The sequence below is a fragment of the Pipra filicauda genome, unplaced genomic scaffold (genome assembly GCF_003945595.2).
Source record: "Pipra filicauda isolate LSUMZ 115617 unplaced genomic scaffold, ASM394559v2 scaffold23_size5868930_pilon, whole genome shotgun sequence".
Taxonomy (NCBI): domain Eukaryota; kingdom Metazoa; phylum Chordata; class Aves; order Passeriformes; family Pipridae; genus Pipra; species Pipra filicauda.
In genome coordinates this window covers 3,812,865-3,831,590 of record NW_024104354.1, presented here as the reverse complement: position 1 = coordinate 3,831,590, position 18,726 = coordinate 3,812,865, and the positions used below count along the sequence as shown (strand labels likewise).

The following is an 18,726-nucleotide window of genomic DNA, read 5'->3' as shown; positions in this document are numbered from 1 at the left end:
CAAGCAAGAAAGAAAATATAAATGCAAGTCATCATCTCTACTAGATCAGCCTTGCACAATAGATGTACTGCTGGCAGATAGATCCTTTTAAAAAGGGAGTCTGTTCTAAAATGGATGCCTCTTGCTTTATTTTGTTAATTTGCATTTTAATTCTGTAAACCTACTCTGCCAAGGTGGTGATTTTTTCCCCCATCAGTGTCTGAAGACTAAATTTGTTCTTTTTAAAAAAGATATAAGTCAAAAGGCATGACTGCTATTTGTCAGCTGCGTCACTTCTGGTCAAGCTGGGTCTATTATTCATACTTTTAACTCTTCCTTATTCTACTACATGGATTTTACCTGCATCTTTCTGCCACCACCCCCAAAAGCTTTATTTTCATCTTTTTGAAGAGATGGTCAAATTGCCATGCTGCTTATCATCAAGGTGCTATTGTTGTATCAGAGTGAGCAAGGGGATGTTTTCAGCGCTAGTTTAGATACATTTCTTCTTTAGCTCAAATATCAAAGTTCAATCTTTAGTATTCTATTGCTTTAAACCCATCTATGTTTGCTAGCTGTAAACAAGAAATCTCTTGGATCTAGTTTAAAGGAAGGAGGCGACGGTGTGAAAAAATACTCAGAAGAAATATGTTTCCTTGCTCGGAGGTACATATGATACAGAGAAGTCTTGAGGCATGTGTTTTTACTAAAATCCTGCTTCTTTTGGAAAGATCTATCAATTTCCACTTGACCTATTGTTACCATCTCCAGGGTTTTTTTAAGCTTGCTCTCTTCACACGTCCTCTTTCTCTTCACCAGGGACTTGAGGTCATGTGTTTTTGTCCTATTTGTAGCCAGAGGTTTCTCATTCAGGACTTCCTCCTTTCTTCCTCTGGGGTTTTTATTTTAATCTTTTGTTTGCACCCTGTCTTTCTCATAGCATTTTATTCTGTTAATTTCCAGACAACTATCTTCTTTCATTTAATTACTTGTAGTCAGGAGCAAAATTGAGGCAGAGCTCAAAGTGAAATGTGAAGGCGGTAGTGATATCACCTGTTCCTGGAGATAATATGGCAGAAACCTAGAGGTGCTGATTCATACATAGGCAAGATATGATAGCTGCTCCTGGCAGAGTGGCTCCCAGTGATTTTGCGTACCTGGAGATACAGAGGAGCAGGATGCTGGACGTGATGAGGTTTATGGTTTCCCTCTTGATAGAGAAAATCACAGAATTTGTTAGGGTTGGAAGGGACCTCTAGAGATCATTTAGTGATCATTTACTGCCAAGGCAGTGTCACCTGCAACAGGTTACACAGGAATGTGTCCAGGTGGGTGTTGAATGTCTCCAGAGAGGAAGAATCAACAACCTCCCTGGGCAGCCTGTTCCAGTGCTCTGCCACCCTCAGTGTAAAAAAGTTCTTCCTTAATGTTGAGATGAAACTTCTTGTGTTTTAGTTTATGGCCATTACTCCTTGTCATGTCTCTGGGTACCGCTGAAAAGAGACTGGCACCATCCTCTTGCCACCCGCTTTTGAGATAAATGAGTAAGTTGATAGTATCACAGAGCCAATGCAAGACAGTAGTAAGTCTTCTATCCAGTACCTCCAAAAACTCCAGGAAAGAAGAGCTATTGCTTTCCTGGGAGCAGTAGATTTACTGTCTCTTTCCTCAGTGTGAGGCAGCCACTGCTGAGTGAGTGCCAGCTGGCATTCAGAGTGCAGCTGTTTGCCTAAAACAGTGCTAATATGACCATGTTCAATGACAGAAAATGACTTTGTGTCCTGACCTCTCAGTCAGAGGACTGAGGTAAGAGGCAACACGTGTTAATTGCAAGGAATAAATAATTTTTTATTCGTTCTAATGTTCTGCACATTTGGCTCAGCATCTGAACATTCTTTCAGTGTACCAGCCTGTAATAAAAATGCCCCAATTAAAATTTAACACTTCAGAATACAGGAAAATTAATGGTTTCTTTCCTCCCTCCCCCTAGGTGCTCATTAACAGTGGTTTGCTGTACCTGACTTGCTTCTTCATGTAGGCCTTTTCCAAGAACAGTTCTGTAGCAGCCCATCTGTTTTATTTAGTTGATTCAGAGCTAATGTATGCCATGATCAGCTACAAAGACAGGAGGGGAAGGAGATCTCTTATTTTTTTTGCCTTGCCCTTGATGGTGCAGTTGAGGTCAGAGAGTCTCTTTATGAAGGAGCCACAAAGCCCACTTACTTAGAAGTCTAGACTTTAGGATAGGACAGGCAGAGAAAGGAGGGGTAACCTTCACAGAAACCACAGTGTAGGCAGAGAGAAGTAACATCTTTGGAAAAACAAATGCTAAACAGAGTTCTCAGAAGTGATAAAGATTTTCCTGGGGGACCAGGTGAAAACAGTTGCAACCCAGGAAATTGTTTCACCTTGCTGAGAACAAGATTCAAAGGAGTTGTATTGTGTAAAGAGACAATGGGTAAGGAGAGATCCTAATGAATGGTTATTTTATCTCATCTAGCTGTTGTAGTTTTCAGTATTTCAAGAGTTACCTTATCCTGGCTTTTGAATGCACCTAGTTCAAAAGCCTTTTGATGATGATCCCTCTAAGAGGTGCAAACTGACACCTGTTGAATTCTCAGTCCCATTCCAAGTACACATTCCTTTAACTCAAATTTTCTGAGCCCATTGGTATGATAACTTTAAAATACCTATTTTCAGACTACAGGAGGAGAAATGAGTTGCTTGCGGCACGGACACTTATAGGGCCTGGGTACACACATGCAGTTTGTGCTACAGTCTTTCTGTAGATAATGACTTTCCTTTGCTCAAAATGTTTTTATTGTAAAGACTCTTCATAGCTGAGGTCTGTGGGCAATTCGACTTTTTAAAGAAAGAAGGTATTTTACATTTACAAATGCATTCACACAGTGTGTGTAGTGATATTTGTTGTTGTAATTATGACAGTTTTGATGCCATCTAATTCCTTCCTGCATTAATAATTTTTCAGATTCACACTTCTCTAATTAACGGAAGGCCTAGTGCTGATGATCCTTCACGTGAATTACTGGAATTCACCTCTGCTCGCTTTATTCGCCTGAGATTCCAGAGGATACGGACGCTAAATGCTGATTTAATGATGTTCGCGCACAAAGATCCAACTGAGATTGATCCCATTGTTACGAGGAGGGTAAGTTCTGACAAGATGGTAGAAATGCATGTGTAGTTGTTCTCTTACACCTGTAAATGCTATACCTGCCTTTGTTTGCCATAGGAAATTTTGGGAGGTGATGAATACCTGTTTTTACGTATCAAAATCCTGGTGATGCAGAATTCCCTGTTCACTTAATTTTGCTATCTTCTCTGGACTGGAAGTAACAGTTTTATCTTTTCTGCTTAATACTGTTATTATTAACATAAACACACAGCTCCTTTGACTACAAACATTTGGATGCAGGTATTTGGCAAGTGTTTGCTGTTAGTGTCCTCTTGCCTCTTCTGCTGCTCAGTCCTTTGCTGCATTTAACATTCTTTGAGCACTTCCTTTGAGTAGAATTTCTAATTGTACTATAAGTAGTAGTAGGGTCTGAATGTAGCACTTTTAGCATTATCATATGATTGAGGCTAGCAGTAAAAATTTTGCATTTTTGCTTTAGCTTAAAAGAATGGGTGCAGCACTCAAACTCACATCATACCCCCGTCTTGTCCACTGTCCCTTGTGTGTACACACCCGTATCTATTCTTTCTGTAATCTTTACTTTCTTTCTATGCCTCTTTTCCTGCTTCTTAAATGTTGTGTGTTATTCTAGTTTTCCTCTGATTTTTCTACCAAGCATTCTCAAAAGGTGGTTTGGGGGATATATAACTTGCCACATTTTTTTCTTTCTGCTCACTTCTTCTTCGTCTTGGTCACCATAGTTTTATTTTGGAAAGTTTAAGTCACCACTATAGTAAGTCCTGTTGGAAAGGAGTGTATTGTTATCCTTGGCTTTAGTTAATATCATTTGTCAATGGTGGATAACTGCAAAGAAACTTTTTTTTTCTTCTGTTCCATATTTCTGGGTTTTGTTTCCTCATCTAAATACATAGAGTGATGGCTATTTCTGAAAGTTTGGAATGAGCCATTCTCTTTTATATTACAAACTCAGAAACCCTTCCTATTCAGTGCAGTTATTGCAGCCTCACTAATCATGGAAACTGTGTGTTTATGTAAAAGTGGACATTTAATAATCTGATTCTAAGTGAATAGAAATGCAAAATTAAATTCACATTTTAAAAATCATTTTATACTCATGAAAACTGAGTGCAGGATGATCCACTGATTTCTTAAACCAACAAAGAACGGTAACTTCTGTGTGGCATCTCTCCATGAGGCTGTCCTCAAAGGAACAAGGAGCAACTGAAACTTGCCATCCTTGTCAGAAAACAAAGGGTAGCCACAAATTATATATTTTCTGTGTTTCGTAAGCTTGACTATGAGTGATAAGAGTTCTTATTTTGTTTAATATATTTATTCATGATCTGATAAAGAGGTTGAACACAGTAACAGCAAAATTTGCAAATAGCGTATGTTTGGTTTGTTGTTAGTTGTTAGCATGTTGCAGGACCCTTGCCAAAAATAGATGAAAATGGACAAGACTCATTGTTCCCAGATGTTGTAATACATGATTATAAATATCTTTCTATCCTTCATTTTGGTTAGGGCTCTTAATCCTCACCAAAGAAAAAAGAGAAATTGTCAAATGGCAGAACAACAGGTCAAAAGTACTTAAAGCTCAGTAGTGAAGACTATTCCATGATCATTCAAAAGGCCAATTGTGAAAAACAGTTCTTCTCTCCACAGTGCAGTGAATGCCCAAGTTAGACCCAGCTAAGGTGAACAAAGGTGTTAGTTTTTGTTCTAGCTTTTCTCTTCTCCCCATCATCATGCCTTTTCCTTTTCATGTTTTCTGAAGGGAATAAATTCTGTAGCATTTGACTTCTCATTATCCAGTGTGCATATAACCTTCTCCTATTCTTGTGTTTGTTGTATGCTGTGTATAAATTGACGTGGCTCTTGTGACTTCAAACAAATGGAACTGTGCCACTTTATACCCTTTCTTTCACTCAGCCTGAGTCTGTTGATCAAGACACGGCTTGGATTACACTGCCTGCTATATTTGTAATAGATCAAAAAAAAAAAATAAAACAGGAGCTGACAGTTTTGTCACCAGAAATGAATTCTGCAGTTTGGCACCTGCATTTTACAATCCACTTAGCAATTCAATTTCTGTTTTGTCTTACAGTATTACTATTCTATAAAAGACATCTCTGTTGGAGGCATGTGTATATGTTCAGGCCATGCGAAGGCTTGTCCACTGGATCCAGTGACCAACGTACGTATTTTTTTTTTAATGTGACTTATTTATAGGGTGGAACATGAAAAAAAAAACCCAAACAACTTACAAACCTGATAATGAAATTCCTCAGATTTCTGTGAATTTATGTCTGTTCTTTATCTGGAAGAAAGTCAGAAGCAGTGCCGGGATGAAACAGTGCTAGCGACCAGAATGATAAACATTCTTTCAGTGTCAGCAGAGGCTTTCCTGAAATGAAAGAATAGGTTTCAGATAATTCAGTCCATATTGGAAGTTTCCTAGGAAAAACAGAAATCTGGGTTACTCTATGTAGCTGTAGAAATGAGTACTGTCAGTCTTTCTTTTCCTCCTTGATATTAATCAAGGAGTTTCCTAAATGATTGTCAAGAATTTAATTGATACTTGTAAAGAAATGATGACTCTAGAATGGTGCATTTACTATGCAGGAAATATTAACTGAGTTATCAGTTAAGCTAATCTAGAAGATCATGAGTCACTTATAATGTCTTCCAACTTGTAACTTTCTTTTTGCACATACACAATATAATAAAAACATAAGCAATATAATTGATATATAGAAATATAACTTGTTACTGATTGTCTAACTGTATGCACTCACTAATACAGAATTTCCTGTCTACTAATATTACATGCCACAGTGTGGGATCTTCTCATACACTATTCACTTCAGTAGGAGCTTTATAGGATTTAACAGAAAATCTTGTTTGTATTTGACATTAAGCCATTATGTAGAAAATCATTAAAAAAAAAAATCTTACAGTGAATGCATTTACAGATCTAAGCAGTTTCTATGAATCCTTGTAAAATTTTTGCAAACTCCTTGGTTTAATCCTTCTGAGCCTTTTCTGTAGTGATGTGTATAGCAAGTGCTGAACTATTGTTTCAGATGACCTTAGTGATTGAACTGCAGCATTGTTAGAATTAGGCCACCTGTTAGAATTGGGTCTGCCTCAGAAAATAAGTGCTGCTACTGCAATTAATACATTCTTCAGATAATATGGGTACTAGGTAAAATAAAGCCTTTTGGAGAAGTGTGGTATCCTGTTTTGCAGGATGTCAAATATGTATTTGTTTTCTGACCAATATGAAAACAACTCAAGCCAGAAGAGATTTGGAGGTTTAGCTTTCCAGGGATACTCTTTAGACTGAGCCATTCCAAAACAGGCTTATAAACATTATGACTGTAGTTGTTATCAGAAAGAATCTTTGCCTTAGCATTGCAGAGAATAAACTTGCCGGAATTTACTGCCATGCTTTTCTGAAACATTCCTTAACTTAGCCTTGCTTTGCAAGATTTATGCTTTGTCCTGTGAGCCATAGAATTTTTCTAGCCTGCTGCTTTGACCTTAAATGGCTTCACAAGGACCATGGAGAATCCCCTTCACTGAATAACTATCAAGAAGCCAATTTTTACTTCTCATTTCTCCAAACCACAGTTTCTTTTACATTTTCCAAGCTGCTTTTGCAGCTCGGAGAGTTTGGGTGTTCTGTACAGCAATATTTTCATACTGGTACTGTGTGGTCTACTGAGGAACTGAAAAGTGTCTGAAAGGCTGGACTTGTGCTCTGAGGGGAGGATCTAGAATGGCTCACTTCTTCTGGGGTCAGATCAGTTTTCCTGTAATGTGACACTGTATTTGAAGGCTACCAGGCTTATTTACTGCGTTGGGGAACTTTCATTCTCCCATCCTCCTTTCTTTATCCAGTTGAAATTTAGTTCTCCTACATCCTTAGATTCTCCTTAGATAATCTGGCCAACAATCTTCCTTTGCTTTGTGGCTGTTTTGTTAAAATAGAGCTACAGAAGTTAAACACATTTAGTGAATGGAGGATACATAAGTGAATAAAAATGAATAAACAAAGGAATTACAAGGTATAGCCAGTCTCAGTGTTTTCATAATTTGAACTGGAATGCAGATTATGTACATGGACAGATTCTTCAAATCATCACATTGTGTAAATATTTGTTTTTCTTTTAAATTAGAAATCCGTCTGTCAGTGTGAGCACAACACATGCGGAGAGACGTGTGATCAGTGTTGTCCTGGTTTCCATCAAAAGCCTTGGCATGCTGGCACTTTCCTGCATAAGCATGAATGTGAACGTAAGTTGAAAGCAGTACAGAAGAAAAAGTTTGTTGCAACTGCTAGTGAAAACTGAAAATGGGTCCTAAAAGATTTTACAATTAGTTTTGTTTCTAACCACATTTGTTTATGAATAACATCTGATGTGATGTTATTCGCTTGGTTAGATGGACTCAAAAGACTTAACAGAAAAATTACATGTCGAATTGTGGTTTTATTGAATGTGGAATATTTTATCATAACATAGTGATACTTGGGGAATATTGTATCGTTTTTTTTCTTGTTTAGTTTTCATAATTATGATGGGGATTTTTTGATAAAATAACAACTGTATGCTGGTAAGTAAAAAGTCTTTTTACAGATTTTTCATTATTTTAAACTTTAACAGCATAATTTTTGTATAAATGACACTTTTATATGTTATAATGTTCATCCTTGATGAACATTACATTTTTATATGATCAAAATATAATTTGAATGTGTGATTTTTTAACAGAAAATACAAAGTATCTAGTTTTCCAACATGGAATGAAAACATACTTAGAAATGTCACCTTTCCACAGGGTGGGAATTTCATTTTCAGCTTTATTGTAGTAAGGGTAGTTATAATTGAACTTTAATATCTTACTTCCAGAGGTCATATACCACTTATATTTCTGAACATAATAAAATGTAGTGCTCCGTTACATATAAGCGTTTATTCATTTGTAGGTTTTCAACTTACCATGAGTGATTAAAAGTAAACAAATAGGAACAGATATGCCCATATTAAAAGTAGCCATTGCTTATTTGTGTCCTGTAAACTTTGGCCACAGAGGTTATTGTTTCAGTTAAGGCTGTGTCTGCGCTGGGAATGCATTCTGGAATGAAATCAGGGTACATTTATTTTCATGTTTAACTTTTGAGAGACACTTCTTATGCCCTGTTCAACCCCTAGTGAATTGTTGTACTGTCATGGTGGAAACAGTTCCCTGGGATCTGAATCAGATGTAAGGAGAATGCCTCCCTACAATGTTGACTAGCTTTGAATTTCTCTGTATGTGGAAATGAATGTTTTAATACCACAGAGGAAGGGAGAGAAAGTGAGCTACCTCATTTTTACAGCAACAGATTATTAGTTTATCTTTTCTTCTTGGGGACCTGAAGTCTAGAGTTCAGATATGAACTTCAAAAGAAGTTTTAAGATTGGGAATCCTTTTGTTCTGACCCAGTTCTTACATGCGTATGTGCAAGTCAAATATTTTTAGGATGTCTTTCAGCTTTCATTTGACTTATTTTAATTTACTCATACCATTCTGCTGCTTTCCTTATAGCTGCTCTTGTATTTTAAGTTAGATGACTCTTTCATGAACCATAGGTGTGTGCAATCACCAAAACGCTCTCGACTTTCAATTTAAACAGGAAAAAAAAGAAACAACCTAAACCAAAACATCATAATTAAACCATGTCTGTCAACTTCCATACTCCCTAAGACAAAATATTGAGGGAAAAAAATACAACATCCAGAATTCTGGGCCATGTTTATGATGGAACCACCTTACTTTTCAGAAATGAAGTACTAAATGAATGTTTAGATGTGCTGCCAATTACCATATACAGCACCAATGACAAAATGTTGAACGACTCTTTTTAATACCTTAGTAACAGTGGGGCATCTCCAGTGGGAATGTATTTGCTAACACATTCCCTCTCTTTTAGCATGCAACTGTCATGGGAAGACTGAAGAGTGTTACTATGATCAGGATGTTGCAGACAGAAATCAGAGTTTGAATATCCATGGAGAATACATTGGAGGTGGAGTGTGTGTGAATTGCACAGGCTACACTGGTGGCATAAACTGTGAGACCTGCCTCGATGGATACTTCAGACCTAAAGGGGTAAACTCTTATTCTGCTGTCCCTTCTCTGTAAAGCTTGGTGTGCAAACCATCACTTCATCAGGGGAAGTTCAATTATTAAACAGAGATGGCACAGTTTGGACTGCCATTTTATGAAGGTTAACTTCTAATTCTTACAGTGCAGCAGTTGTTTTTCACAGCTGGAAATCTATAAAGTTAACGGTCAGAGAAATATGGAAGTGAATTGTGTTGATATGAACAAATGCACTTGAGGTCAGGGCTTCCAGCTAGTATTTCAATTTAATTTAAAGGAGGATGTGGTCCTGTAAACAGAACTTTTGCCTCAGTAATGAATTTCAAGTTTTGTTATCAAAGTTCAAAGAAATATTGCTATTTTTGATATTGATGACAGTCTGTAATTTTTATTTTTAAATGTAATGTAGAATTAATAACCACTGAAATTCTATAGTGTCTCATGAATGTCTTTGAATTTCAGTGCAGGGGGAATAGTTTTTTTGTATTTTGTCATATAAGACTGTATTTTCATCTAAATTGAAGCTATCAGAAGATGACTCTTATGCTGGGTTGTATTGTTAATATAGGTCATTCCTGTACTTTAGACAACTACACTATTAGTGTGTGCTTAAATTGCTTATATTTCACCTGTTTGGTTTCTGTTGGGTAAATAATGGCCTTTGGTCTGATTGGTTTTCAATCCTCAAACACAGAAAACATCAACAAATAGCAGTAATTACATTTCCCCTGATATACGGGGCTTAGCCTTAGAGCTTGAGAAAAGGAGTACTGAGAACCAATTTCTTCATCAGCAGGGCACTTGCTTGATTTTTTCCTCCCAATCAACTTATCGTCCAGCTAATAGGGATTTGATATGTGAGAGTGTGTGTGTGTGTGTGTGTATAGTGTATCTATAGTATGTGTATGTACCTACTTCATACAGCACTTCTAATTTATATTCCTAGTGTGATATTAGACCAAGGTTTAAGTTTGGTCGAGGTAACATTTTCAGGAACGATTGTCTAATGTTCACTTTTCTTCACTCACTTTTTGTTAAGCTACTGACTAACTAACTTTAGTTAGTTTTTTGAATCATGCTGACCAGAACAACTGAGCTACGTGTCAATATTACTTTAGTTAGTAAATGCTTAAAATCTACTTCATTACACTTATTGATTTTAACCATATACAGATCGGTTACAATCTCTACACCTCTTTTTTTAAGTTGAAAACCTATCTGTATCTAAGTCTCTTATATGTTTCTGAATGAAAATCCAAAATGTAACTTTAATGGAATCATAGAACATAGAATCATTTATATTGGAAAGGATCGTGTAGTCCAACCCTTAACTTAACACTGCCAAGTCTACCACTAAACAATGTCCTTAAATGCCACATCTACACTCTTTTAAATACCTCTGGTGATGGTTACTCTACCACTTTTTTTGGCAGCCCTTTCCGGTGCTTGACAACCCTTTCTGTGAAGCAATTTTTCCTAATATCCAATCTCTGGTGCAATTTGAGACCTTTTCTTTTTGTTGTAGACTGCATGGACTTAGTTTATCAGCTATCTCATTTTTGTTAAAGTGTAAGGCACCTACACAGAAGTTGATCTTGCCTCTTTTTTTTTAAGAAATAAATGAAAGTTTTCAATTATTAAAGGTAAGGTTTTGTTTTGTAACCTCTTTATTTTTATAGGTGTTACCAGATAGCCCAGATCCATGCCAGCCATGTTCCTGTGATCCAAATGGGTCTTTAAATGATACCTGTGTCAAGGACGAGAAACATGCAGCAGGAGGTAAGATCCCTCAAAAATACTGATGTTAAAGATGAAGTTTGACAATAGTCAAAGAAAAGCTGAATCATGGTTTTGGTATCTTTAACAAAAAAAACCCGTAAAACTCTGTTTTTTTTAAAGTTTACTTATACAAACAGTAATCCAGCTGCATTGTTTTGATATTTTTTTTTTAATTCATATTTCCAATTTGTTGAGGCTTCTTTCAGATTCGTGGCTTGCAAACTTGGGTATATTTGTAAGATATGGAAAATATTGAAGACTTTTGGCTTTAAAGAGCTTTTTTCTTTTACCACAGAGATTAAAACTGGTGCAACAATAATGCTTTAATGTCTTTTCCTATCTAAACATATTTCCATTTGAAATCTAGAAAAAAAATCTGTTTGAAAGGTATTTATGTGCTTTCTCTATTACTAATACAGGATTGCAAGATGTTTACCATAGCCCTGTAAAAGCTGTCTTCACATAGACAATAAACTGCTTCATTGTGCTTTGGAAACAATCACAGAGTCATAGAATCATCTAATTAACCCCGTTGGCAAAGACCTCCAAGATCATCAAGTCCAACCCTTGATCCAACACCGCTGTGGTTACTAGACCATGGCACTAAGTGTCACATCCAGTTTCATCTTAAAAATCTCCAGGGACGGAGAAGACACAGATGCCCACCTGGCTACAACCTCCTTTCAGGTAGTTGTAGAGAGCAATAAGGTCTACCCTGAGCCTCCTCTTCTCCAGGCTAAACAACTCCAGCTCCCTCAGCCTCTCTTCATAGGACTTATGCTCCAGTCCCTTCACCAGCCTCATTGCTCTTCTTTGCACCTGCTCCAGCACCTCAATATCCTTCCTGAACTGAGGGGCCCAGAACTGGACACAGTACTCCAGGTGTGGCCTCACCAGGGCTGAGTACAGGGGAAGAATCACTTCCCTGGTGCTGCTGGCCTGTTCCTGATACAGGCCAGGATGCCATTGGCCTTCCTGGCCACCTGGACACACTGCTGGCTCCTGTTCAGCTTCCTGTCAATCCAAACTCCAAGGTCCCTTTCTACCTGGCTGCTCTCCAGCCACTTTGTGCCCAGCCTGTAGCACTGCAGGGAGTTGTTGTGGCCAAAGTGCAGGACCCGGCACTTGGCCTTGTTGAACTTCATCCTGTTGGAATCAGACCATCTCTCCACCTTGTCCAGGTCCCTCTGAGCCCTCCAAGCTTGGTGTCTTCTGCAAATTTGCTAATGATACACTTGATCCCCTCATGCAGATCATCAGTAAAGATATTAAACAGAATTGGGCCCAACACTGATCCCTGGGGGACAGCACTAGTGACCGGCTGCCAGCTGGTCACCACCACTCTCTGGGCTCGGCCCTCCAGCCAGTTCTTAACCCAGTACAGGGTGCCCCTGTCCAAGCCATAGGCTGCCAGCTTTTTCAGGAGTATGCTGTGGGAGACTGTGTCAAAGGCTTTGCTAAAATCCAGATAGACCACATCCACAGCCTCCCCCTCATCTACCAGGTGGGTCACCTGGTCATAAAAGGAGATCCGGTTGGTCAGACAGGACCTGCCCTTCCTAAACCCGTGCTGGCTGGGTCTGATCCCTTGTCCATCCTGTAAGTGTTGTGTGATTGCACTTAGGATGATCTGCTCCACAACCTTGCCCGGAACCAAGGTCAGGCTGACAGGCCTGTAGTTTCCCAGGTCCTCCTTGCAGCCGTTTTTGTGGATCGGTGTGACATTCGCTCACTGGGACCTTCCCAGTGAGCCAGGACTGTTGGGAAATGATGGAGAACAACTTGGCGAGCTCTTCTGCCAGCTCCCTCATCACCCTAGGATGGATTCCATCTGGTCCCATAGACTTGTGAGGATCCAAGTGGCTCAGCAGGTCACTAGCTGTTTCCTCCTGGATTACAGGGGGGCTGTTGGGCTTCCTGTCTCTGTCTACCAGCTCTGGAGGCCAGTTGTCCTGAGGACAGCCTGTCTTACTGTTGAAAACTGAAGTGAAGAAGGTTCAAGTACCTCAGCCTTTTCCTCATCTTTGGTGACTATGTTCTTCCTCATGTCCAACAAAGACTTGTTGGAGTTCAAGTTGTGCCTTTGTCTCTCTAATTTTCTTTCAAAATGACCTAATTATATTCCTAAACTCTTCATGAGTAGCCAGCCATTTTTTCCATAGTAGGTAAGCTCTCTTTTTTCCCGTAATTTCCTTTAAAATCTCCCTTTTCAACCAGGCTGGCTGTCTTCCTCGCCAGCTTGCCTTTTGGCACACTGTGACAGCCTGCTCCTGTGCGTTCAAGACTTCCTTCTTGAAGCATGTCCATCCCTCCTTTACCCCTTTGTTTTCAAGGGCTGTTTTCCAAGGTACCCTCTGAACCAGTCTTCTGAGTAGGCTGAAATCTGCCCTCTGGAAGTCCAGGGTAGAAGTCTTATTGATGGCCCTCTTTGTGTCCCTGAGTATTGAAAACTCTATTATTTCATGGTCACAATGAATTGAAATATTTTTTGGTTCTTTTGTTGTAAAACGTCTGAAAATACTGTAGAAAGATAACAAAACTTGAGGTCAGTTCTTAAGAGGTGTTTAAATTGGGCTAGTTACAATCTATTGATGAGATGTAGCAAACCTTTTTTGAAATAGAGATCAATGGAACATAAAAGCAGCATGACAAAGATGCAAATACTGGGCCAAAGGTGTAAAATCTTCTGTAATAACCCTGTACTGATTGCATCAGTTCAATAAAATGATACTGATTTACTGTCACAGTGGTATTGGTGGTGGGTTGATCTTGACTGGCTGCAGCTGCCCACCCAGCCACTCTCTCACTGTCCTCCTCAGCAGGATAGAGGCAGAACATAAGATGAGGCAGCTCTCTGGTTGAGGTAAAGACCAGATTGCTTGCCAATTACCTCCGTAGGCAAAACAGAGTTTACTTGAGGAAAATTAATTTAACTTAATGTCAATTTAAATAGATTCAGATACTGATAAGCAAAGACAAAAATTAAAAATACACCTCTTCCCCCACTACCACAAGTGGTGCAGGGTGATGGGGAGCAGGGGTCATAACAGTGCCTCTATGACACTCCTTTCTTTTCACACTTTTCCCCACCTCCAGTGTGGATGCTTCCCATGGGCCTAAGTCCTTCAGGAAAAGAAATTTGCTCTATCATGGGTTGTCCATGAGATGTAGTTCCTTTAAGAAATATCCACCTTTTCCTTCATGAGGTCCTTCATGGGATGCAGTGTGGATGTCTGCTCCAGGCTGGTTTCCTCCAGGGGCTGCAGGGGTATATCTGCTCCAGCACCTAGAGTTCCTCCTCCCCCTCCTTCCCCTTCTTCATGCTCTGATCTGTCTGGCTGAGGGGCTCAGCTGTGCACCACTGGAGCTGGCTGTGTGTGGCACAGGGCAGCCCCATCCTTTCCTCACAGAGGCTGCCCTGAAGCACCCTCCCCACTGCCAGTGCCTAGTCTGAATGCTCAGTACAGTATATCACCTAGATTGATATGAGAGACAGTACAAGCGGAAGAGGATGAATCCCAAAGCTGGAAAAAACACAGTGAGACTCTGCAGTGTCCATACCAAAGCTGTGGGTGAGATTGTATAGGTTATAGATGACAGGCAATGAAAGAAACCTCTCAGGCTGTGATTTTAAGATGGAGGAATGATTAATTCAAAGAAATGTGACGTCCCACTTGCGTGTTACGTGGCTGCTTGGTCTCTCAGTCCTGTTGCTGCTGCAGTCTCTCTTTTCACACCTTCTGTGCTGGCCCCTGCTGTGGGTCATCCTCTGGGGCCCTGGGAGCTGAACAGTGCTTAACAGGCTGACAACTCCTCTTTCACAAGAAAAGGGAAGCAAAAAGATAAAGATGTTTTTCCATCTTGTTTGATTGTCAGTAATAGTGTTCTTAGGAACTCTCGTAGTGTCTTATACCTCTGAGCATTCAACAGATCTAAACCATCTCATAGTTGCTTTCTAAATCTGCTTACACTTTCTGAATCTGACAAGGTGGTACCATGCTTTGACACCTTGCTTCCTGTGTCTCCTTCTGCCTTTTTTAATCCTCTGATCTTCTTTCTGGTAAATTCTTCCGTTGCCTCTTTTTTGGACCTCTCTAGGAAGAGAATAATGCTCCTGTTTGGATCATTTGGATCATCCCGTGTCTGTCTAGTAAATCAAGAAATATGCCATGCCACCATCTTGAAGATAATGTCTCCAAAATTAGATTCTCTTTTTCTGTTTTGCCTCCTGCTCATCTAGCCCCAGGCATTCAAATAAGATTTTTATCTTCACAGTTCCTCCAGTCCTGAGAACCAAAAGGTTCTTTTACTCTCTTCACAGAATGAAAACTCTTGTCTTTTTCTGTCTTGACTGTAACCAACTTCTCCTCATTGTCCTGAAACTTAACTGATCCTGCTGTAATTGGTTAGAGGCCTGTTGCTTTTGAGCATGTCAGAGTATTCTTAATCTGTATTGAATCTGCTGTTTGTAACACATGAAGTAATTTTTTTTCATGTATTCCTTTTCAAACTGATTGATTTCTTCTGATTCCAACTTATTTACTGTAGAGATTATTCTGTGTGTTTGAACTACTTGTTCTCATATGTGACATGCACAAACCACCATCATATATGGAATTATCTCTCCAAAGTAGTCTATGCATTTCTTTCAAACCTGTTGTCTGTGTCCTGCCCGGTCTTGGAAGTCTGGTGAGAAGTGGACACTTCACACTTTCTAGATAGTGGCTAGAGGACAATTTTGGTATCTATCTTATTATTTACCTGTTTATTATTTACCACTATAACAAAAATAAGCCAGCTCTACATATAACTGAGCTTCATAGCCATTCTACCTACAATGTTCTTGTTCTTTGCTTCTTTTTCTTGTTGTTTATTTGCCCTTTTGTTTTTTACTTCTTGTATTAAATAACACATTAGGAAAACTGTTTACTTCTTGCACATTATGTTTGTTTATGGTTTTTGAACCAGTGGCTATATCTGTGACTGTAATGCCTTATTCACCAGAAAAAACCACAATAATGCCAGTCGAAAGAAAAAGTCTTTCTAATATTTCTTTTAAGAAAAGATTTTTGTGGTAATAGAAGAGGTTGTGTTAGGTTCAAGAGCAAGTTCTGCATATAATTTTTAGTGTAAAACTATCCTGAAAGCAGATCACTTTTTCTCTTTTTTTCCCCTCAAATTTATATTCAGTACGCTGATAAAATTCTTTTTACTATACACTGCCCACCGTGGGCAGCAATTGGGTTTGAAGCATTGGTGAGCCTTCGTAAAGGAAAGGCTGGAAAGCATGGTCTGTCTGAAGGAATCTGTCTATGTATTCACCAGTGAACCAGAATGAACACACTGGGTAGGTTGAAATACATCTCAAGAGTTACTGGCTGATGGGTTGAGGATGAATTGTTTTCTTTGTGTAAGATGGGAATATGCTTTTTAAATATGTGCTAAGTAAATGCTTTGAGAAAGTAAAAAACATTAAACGAAAATGGAAACTAAAACATTAAACTAAAATGATAATAAGGAACATCACGGGATATGGAGTCACTGTGAACAATTCTCAAGGAAAATAAAGCTGGAGGCTGTGCATTCTCTGTGTGCTTGAGTACAATGGGTAACCGGCAATTCAAATGGAAAATTGCAGCAAATACTCTAATAACTAGTACATTAATGAAACACATTAAGAGACTTTAACTGACTGCATCTATATTCATAATCAGATTTTGGTAGGTAAGAGAAAGACATGGAAAAGTCCTTTTATAGTATAGCATACATTGTTTCAGGAGAAAAAGAAGTATTGTTATATATTAAGTATGTATAATTTCCATTTTGATCAGCATAGTATAACTTTGTCTTCACATGTTTCAGTCAGCATTCTAAAATGAAATATTATTATTCTAGCTTGTAAAGTATATTTTTGGTTTTGAATCTTCAAAAATGCTTTTCAACTATTCTTTCATAGCAATCCTATATCATATGTTTGTGAGCAATATAAAAAAGGGAGACTTAGGATCAATCATAGTATTTTTTTAAGCTAGGTTATTGATAATATAAACTGATGAAAATGCCTCTCAGTTTTGTAACTGAAAGGCAATAATTTTAAAACTGAACTTGTGCACCTATGTCCAATCCATCCTAATAATAGATAAACTTGACCATTGCTGATATTGTGATCATTTGCAATTGTCTATTCATAAGTGAACCTATAAGTTCAGAACTACTCTGTACTCCAGTAATTAGGACTTTCTTGGTGAATCAGTACTCTTGTTTCAAGCTCTAGTGGCTAGATTTTAAAAAATAGCCATTTTACTGAACTTTTAAGCACCTGCAAGGACTGTAAGGCTTGGAAACTGGCAGAGTTTTGTTACTCAGTCTTCACCACATGCTATCATGCAGTGAATTTTTCCCCTTTGCCTCTTTATGTACAATATAATCCCAATGACAGGTGTTTATTTTTGCTGAAAAACTTCCTCAGACATTTTAGGATAACTAAGATCCAGACATCTTGATCTTTATTCAGGCTTTATAGTACTTTCCTCAGCAGGCAGTCCCACTGATTTCCATGAGATCATTTTTTGGAATTTATACACTGTTGAACAGGAGTGAATATGTTGAACGCTGTTGAACAGGAGTGAATATGACGGAGGCCAGTCATAGGATTGCAGGTTTTTCAAGGCTCTGGTGCATGCTTTTGCGTGCATTTATTTATGTGCGGTTTTGAAAGACTGCTAGGCTGGGAGCAAAGAGACTGATAAAACTCATTTCAAGATGAGGACGCCTCTAGGATGAACTTTCAAAGCCTCTATATGCTTGAAGATAGGTCAGAAACTGATAATATTCAGGGAGAAAACAGGGAATAACAACTTCATCAAATAAAACCCCATTCAAACAAGGCCTATGAAGTCATAGACCAAAAGCAAAAGATGTGCTTATGCTGAAATATGAGTTCATTACAACAAAAACAAAAGACAGACTTGAAACATCTGCCCTAAATCAAAATGTAGTTAGACTGTTGTCATAGTATGCACTACATATGCACTACAGAAGCCTGGTCAAAAATAACCAGCGGGACACTGAGAGGAATTTACCGTGTAATACAGTAAAATCTTGCAAGTGCCATAAATGAAAGAAGGCATGGAGCAAAATAGAATATACAGACTAACCCTGTCAACAAGCCTAAGAGCTGGAAGAATATATGACAGTTAGCAGTCTCTACATCTTCCTCTCTCTGATGTGGAGTGCAAGGTCTTTTGATAGGTGGTGGGCTGAAGGTTATCCATACCTGTTTATGCTGTGTAAGAATGTGGTGGGCAGGACTGGTGACAGTGGAGTTTCCAATCTGGTCTCTCTCCCTTAACTGCAGAGTAAGGAGGAGAAGGAGAAGGGACGGTTCTTTATGGGGAACTAAAAAAATGGACTAACTGAGCAATGGAGGAGAGACTATAGATTTAAATGAGTATTTGGGAGTTCCATACTGAGAAATTTAATTGGAGTTTGCTGAGACTTTTGAGACAGGAGTTCTTGAATCTTTCAAATAAGACTGGCTCACTTCTAAAGAGTAGGCTTGCCTGTGTCTTTTACTGCTGAATCCTGGAGTACAGCAGAGTATTTTCATCTCTAAGGAACAAAAGTTTCTCTGTTCCGGATTGTCCAGTTAGGATGCA

The 18,726-nt window shown here is 38.7% G+C and overlaps 1 protein-coding gene across 2 annotated transcripts in view; it reads left to right on the top strand.

The window, feature by feature from the left end:
* LAMA2 (laminin subunit alpha 2) overlaps positions 1-18,726 on the top strand; it is a 289,789-nt gene that overhangs the window by 54,427 nt on the left and 216,636 nt on the right. For both annotated transcript variants that reach the window (XM_039381758.1, XM_039381756.1), the window contains 5 exons: positions 2,969-3,148; positions 5,244-5,333; positions 7,321-7,438; positions 9,117-9,295; positions 10,969-11,068. In XM_039381758.1, coding sequence (XP_039237692.1) covers positions 2,969-3,148; positions 5,244-5,333; positions 7,321-7,438; positions 9,117-9,295; positions 10,969-11,068 — 667 coding nt within the window. The remainder of the gene's footprint in view (positions 1-2,968; positions 3,149-5,243; positions 5,334-7,320; positions 7,439-9,116; positions 9,296-10,968; positions 11,069-18,726) is intronic.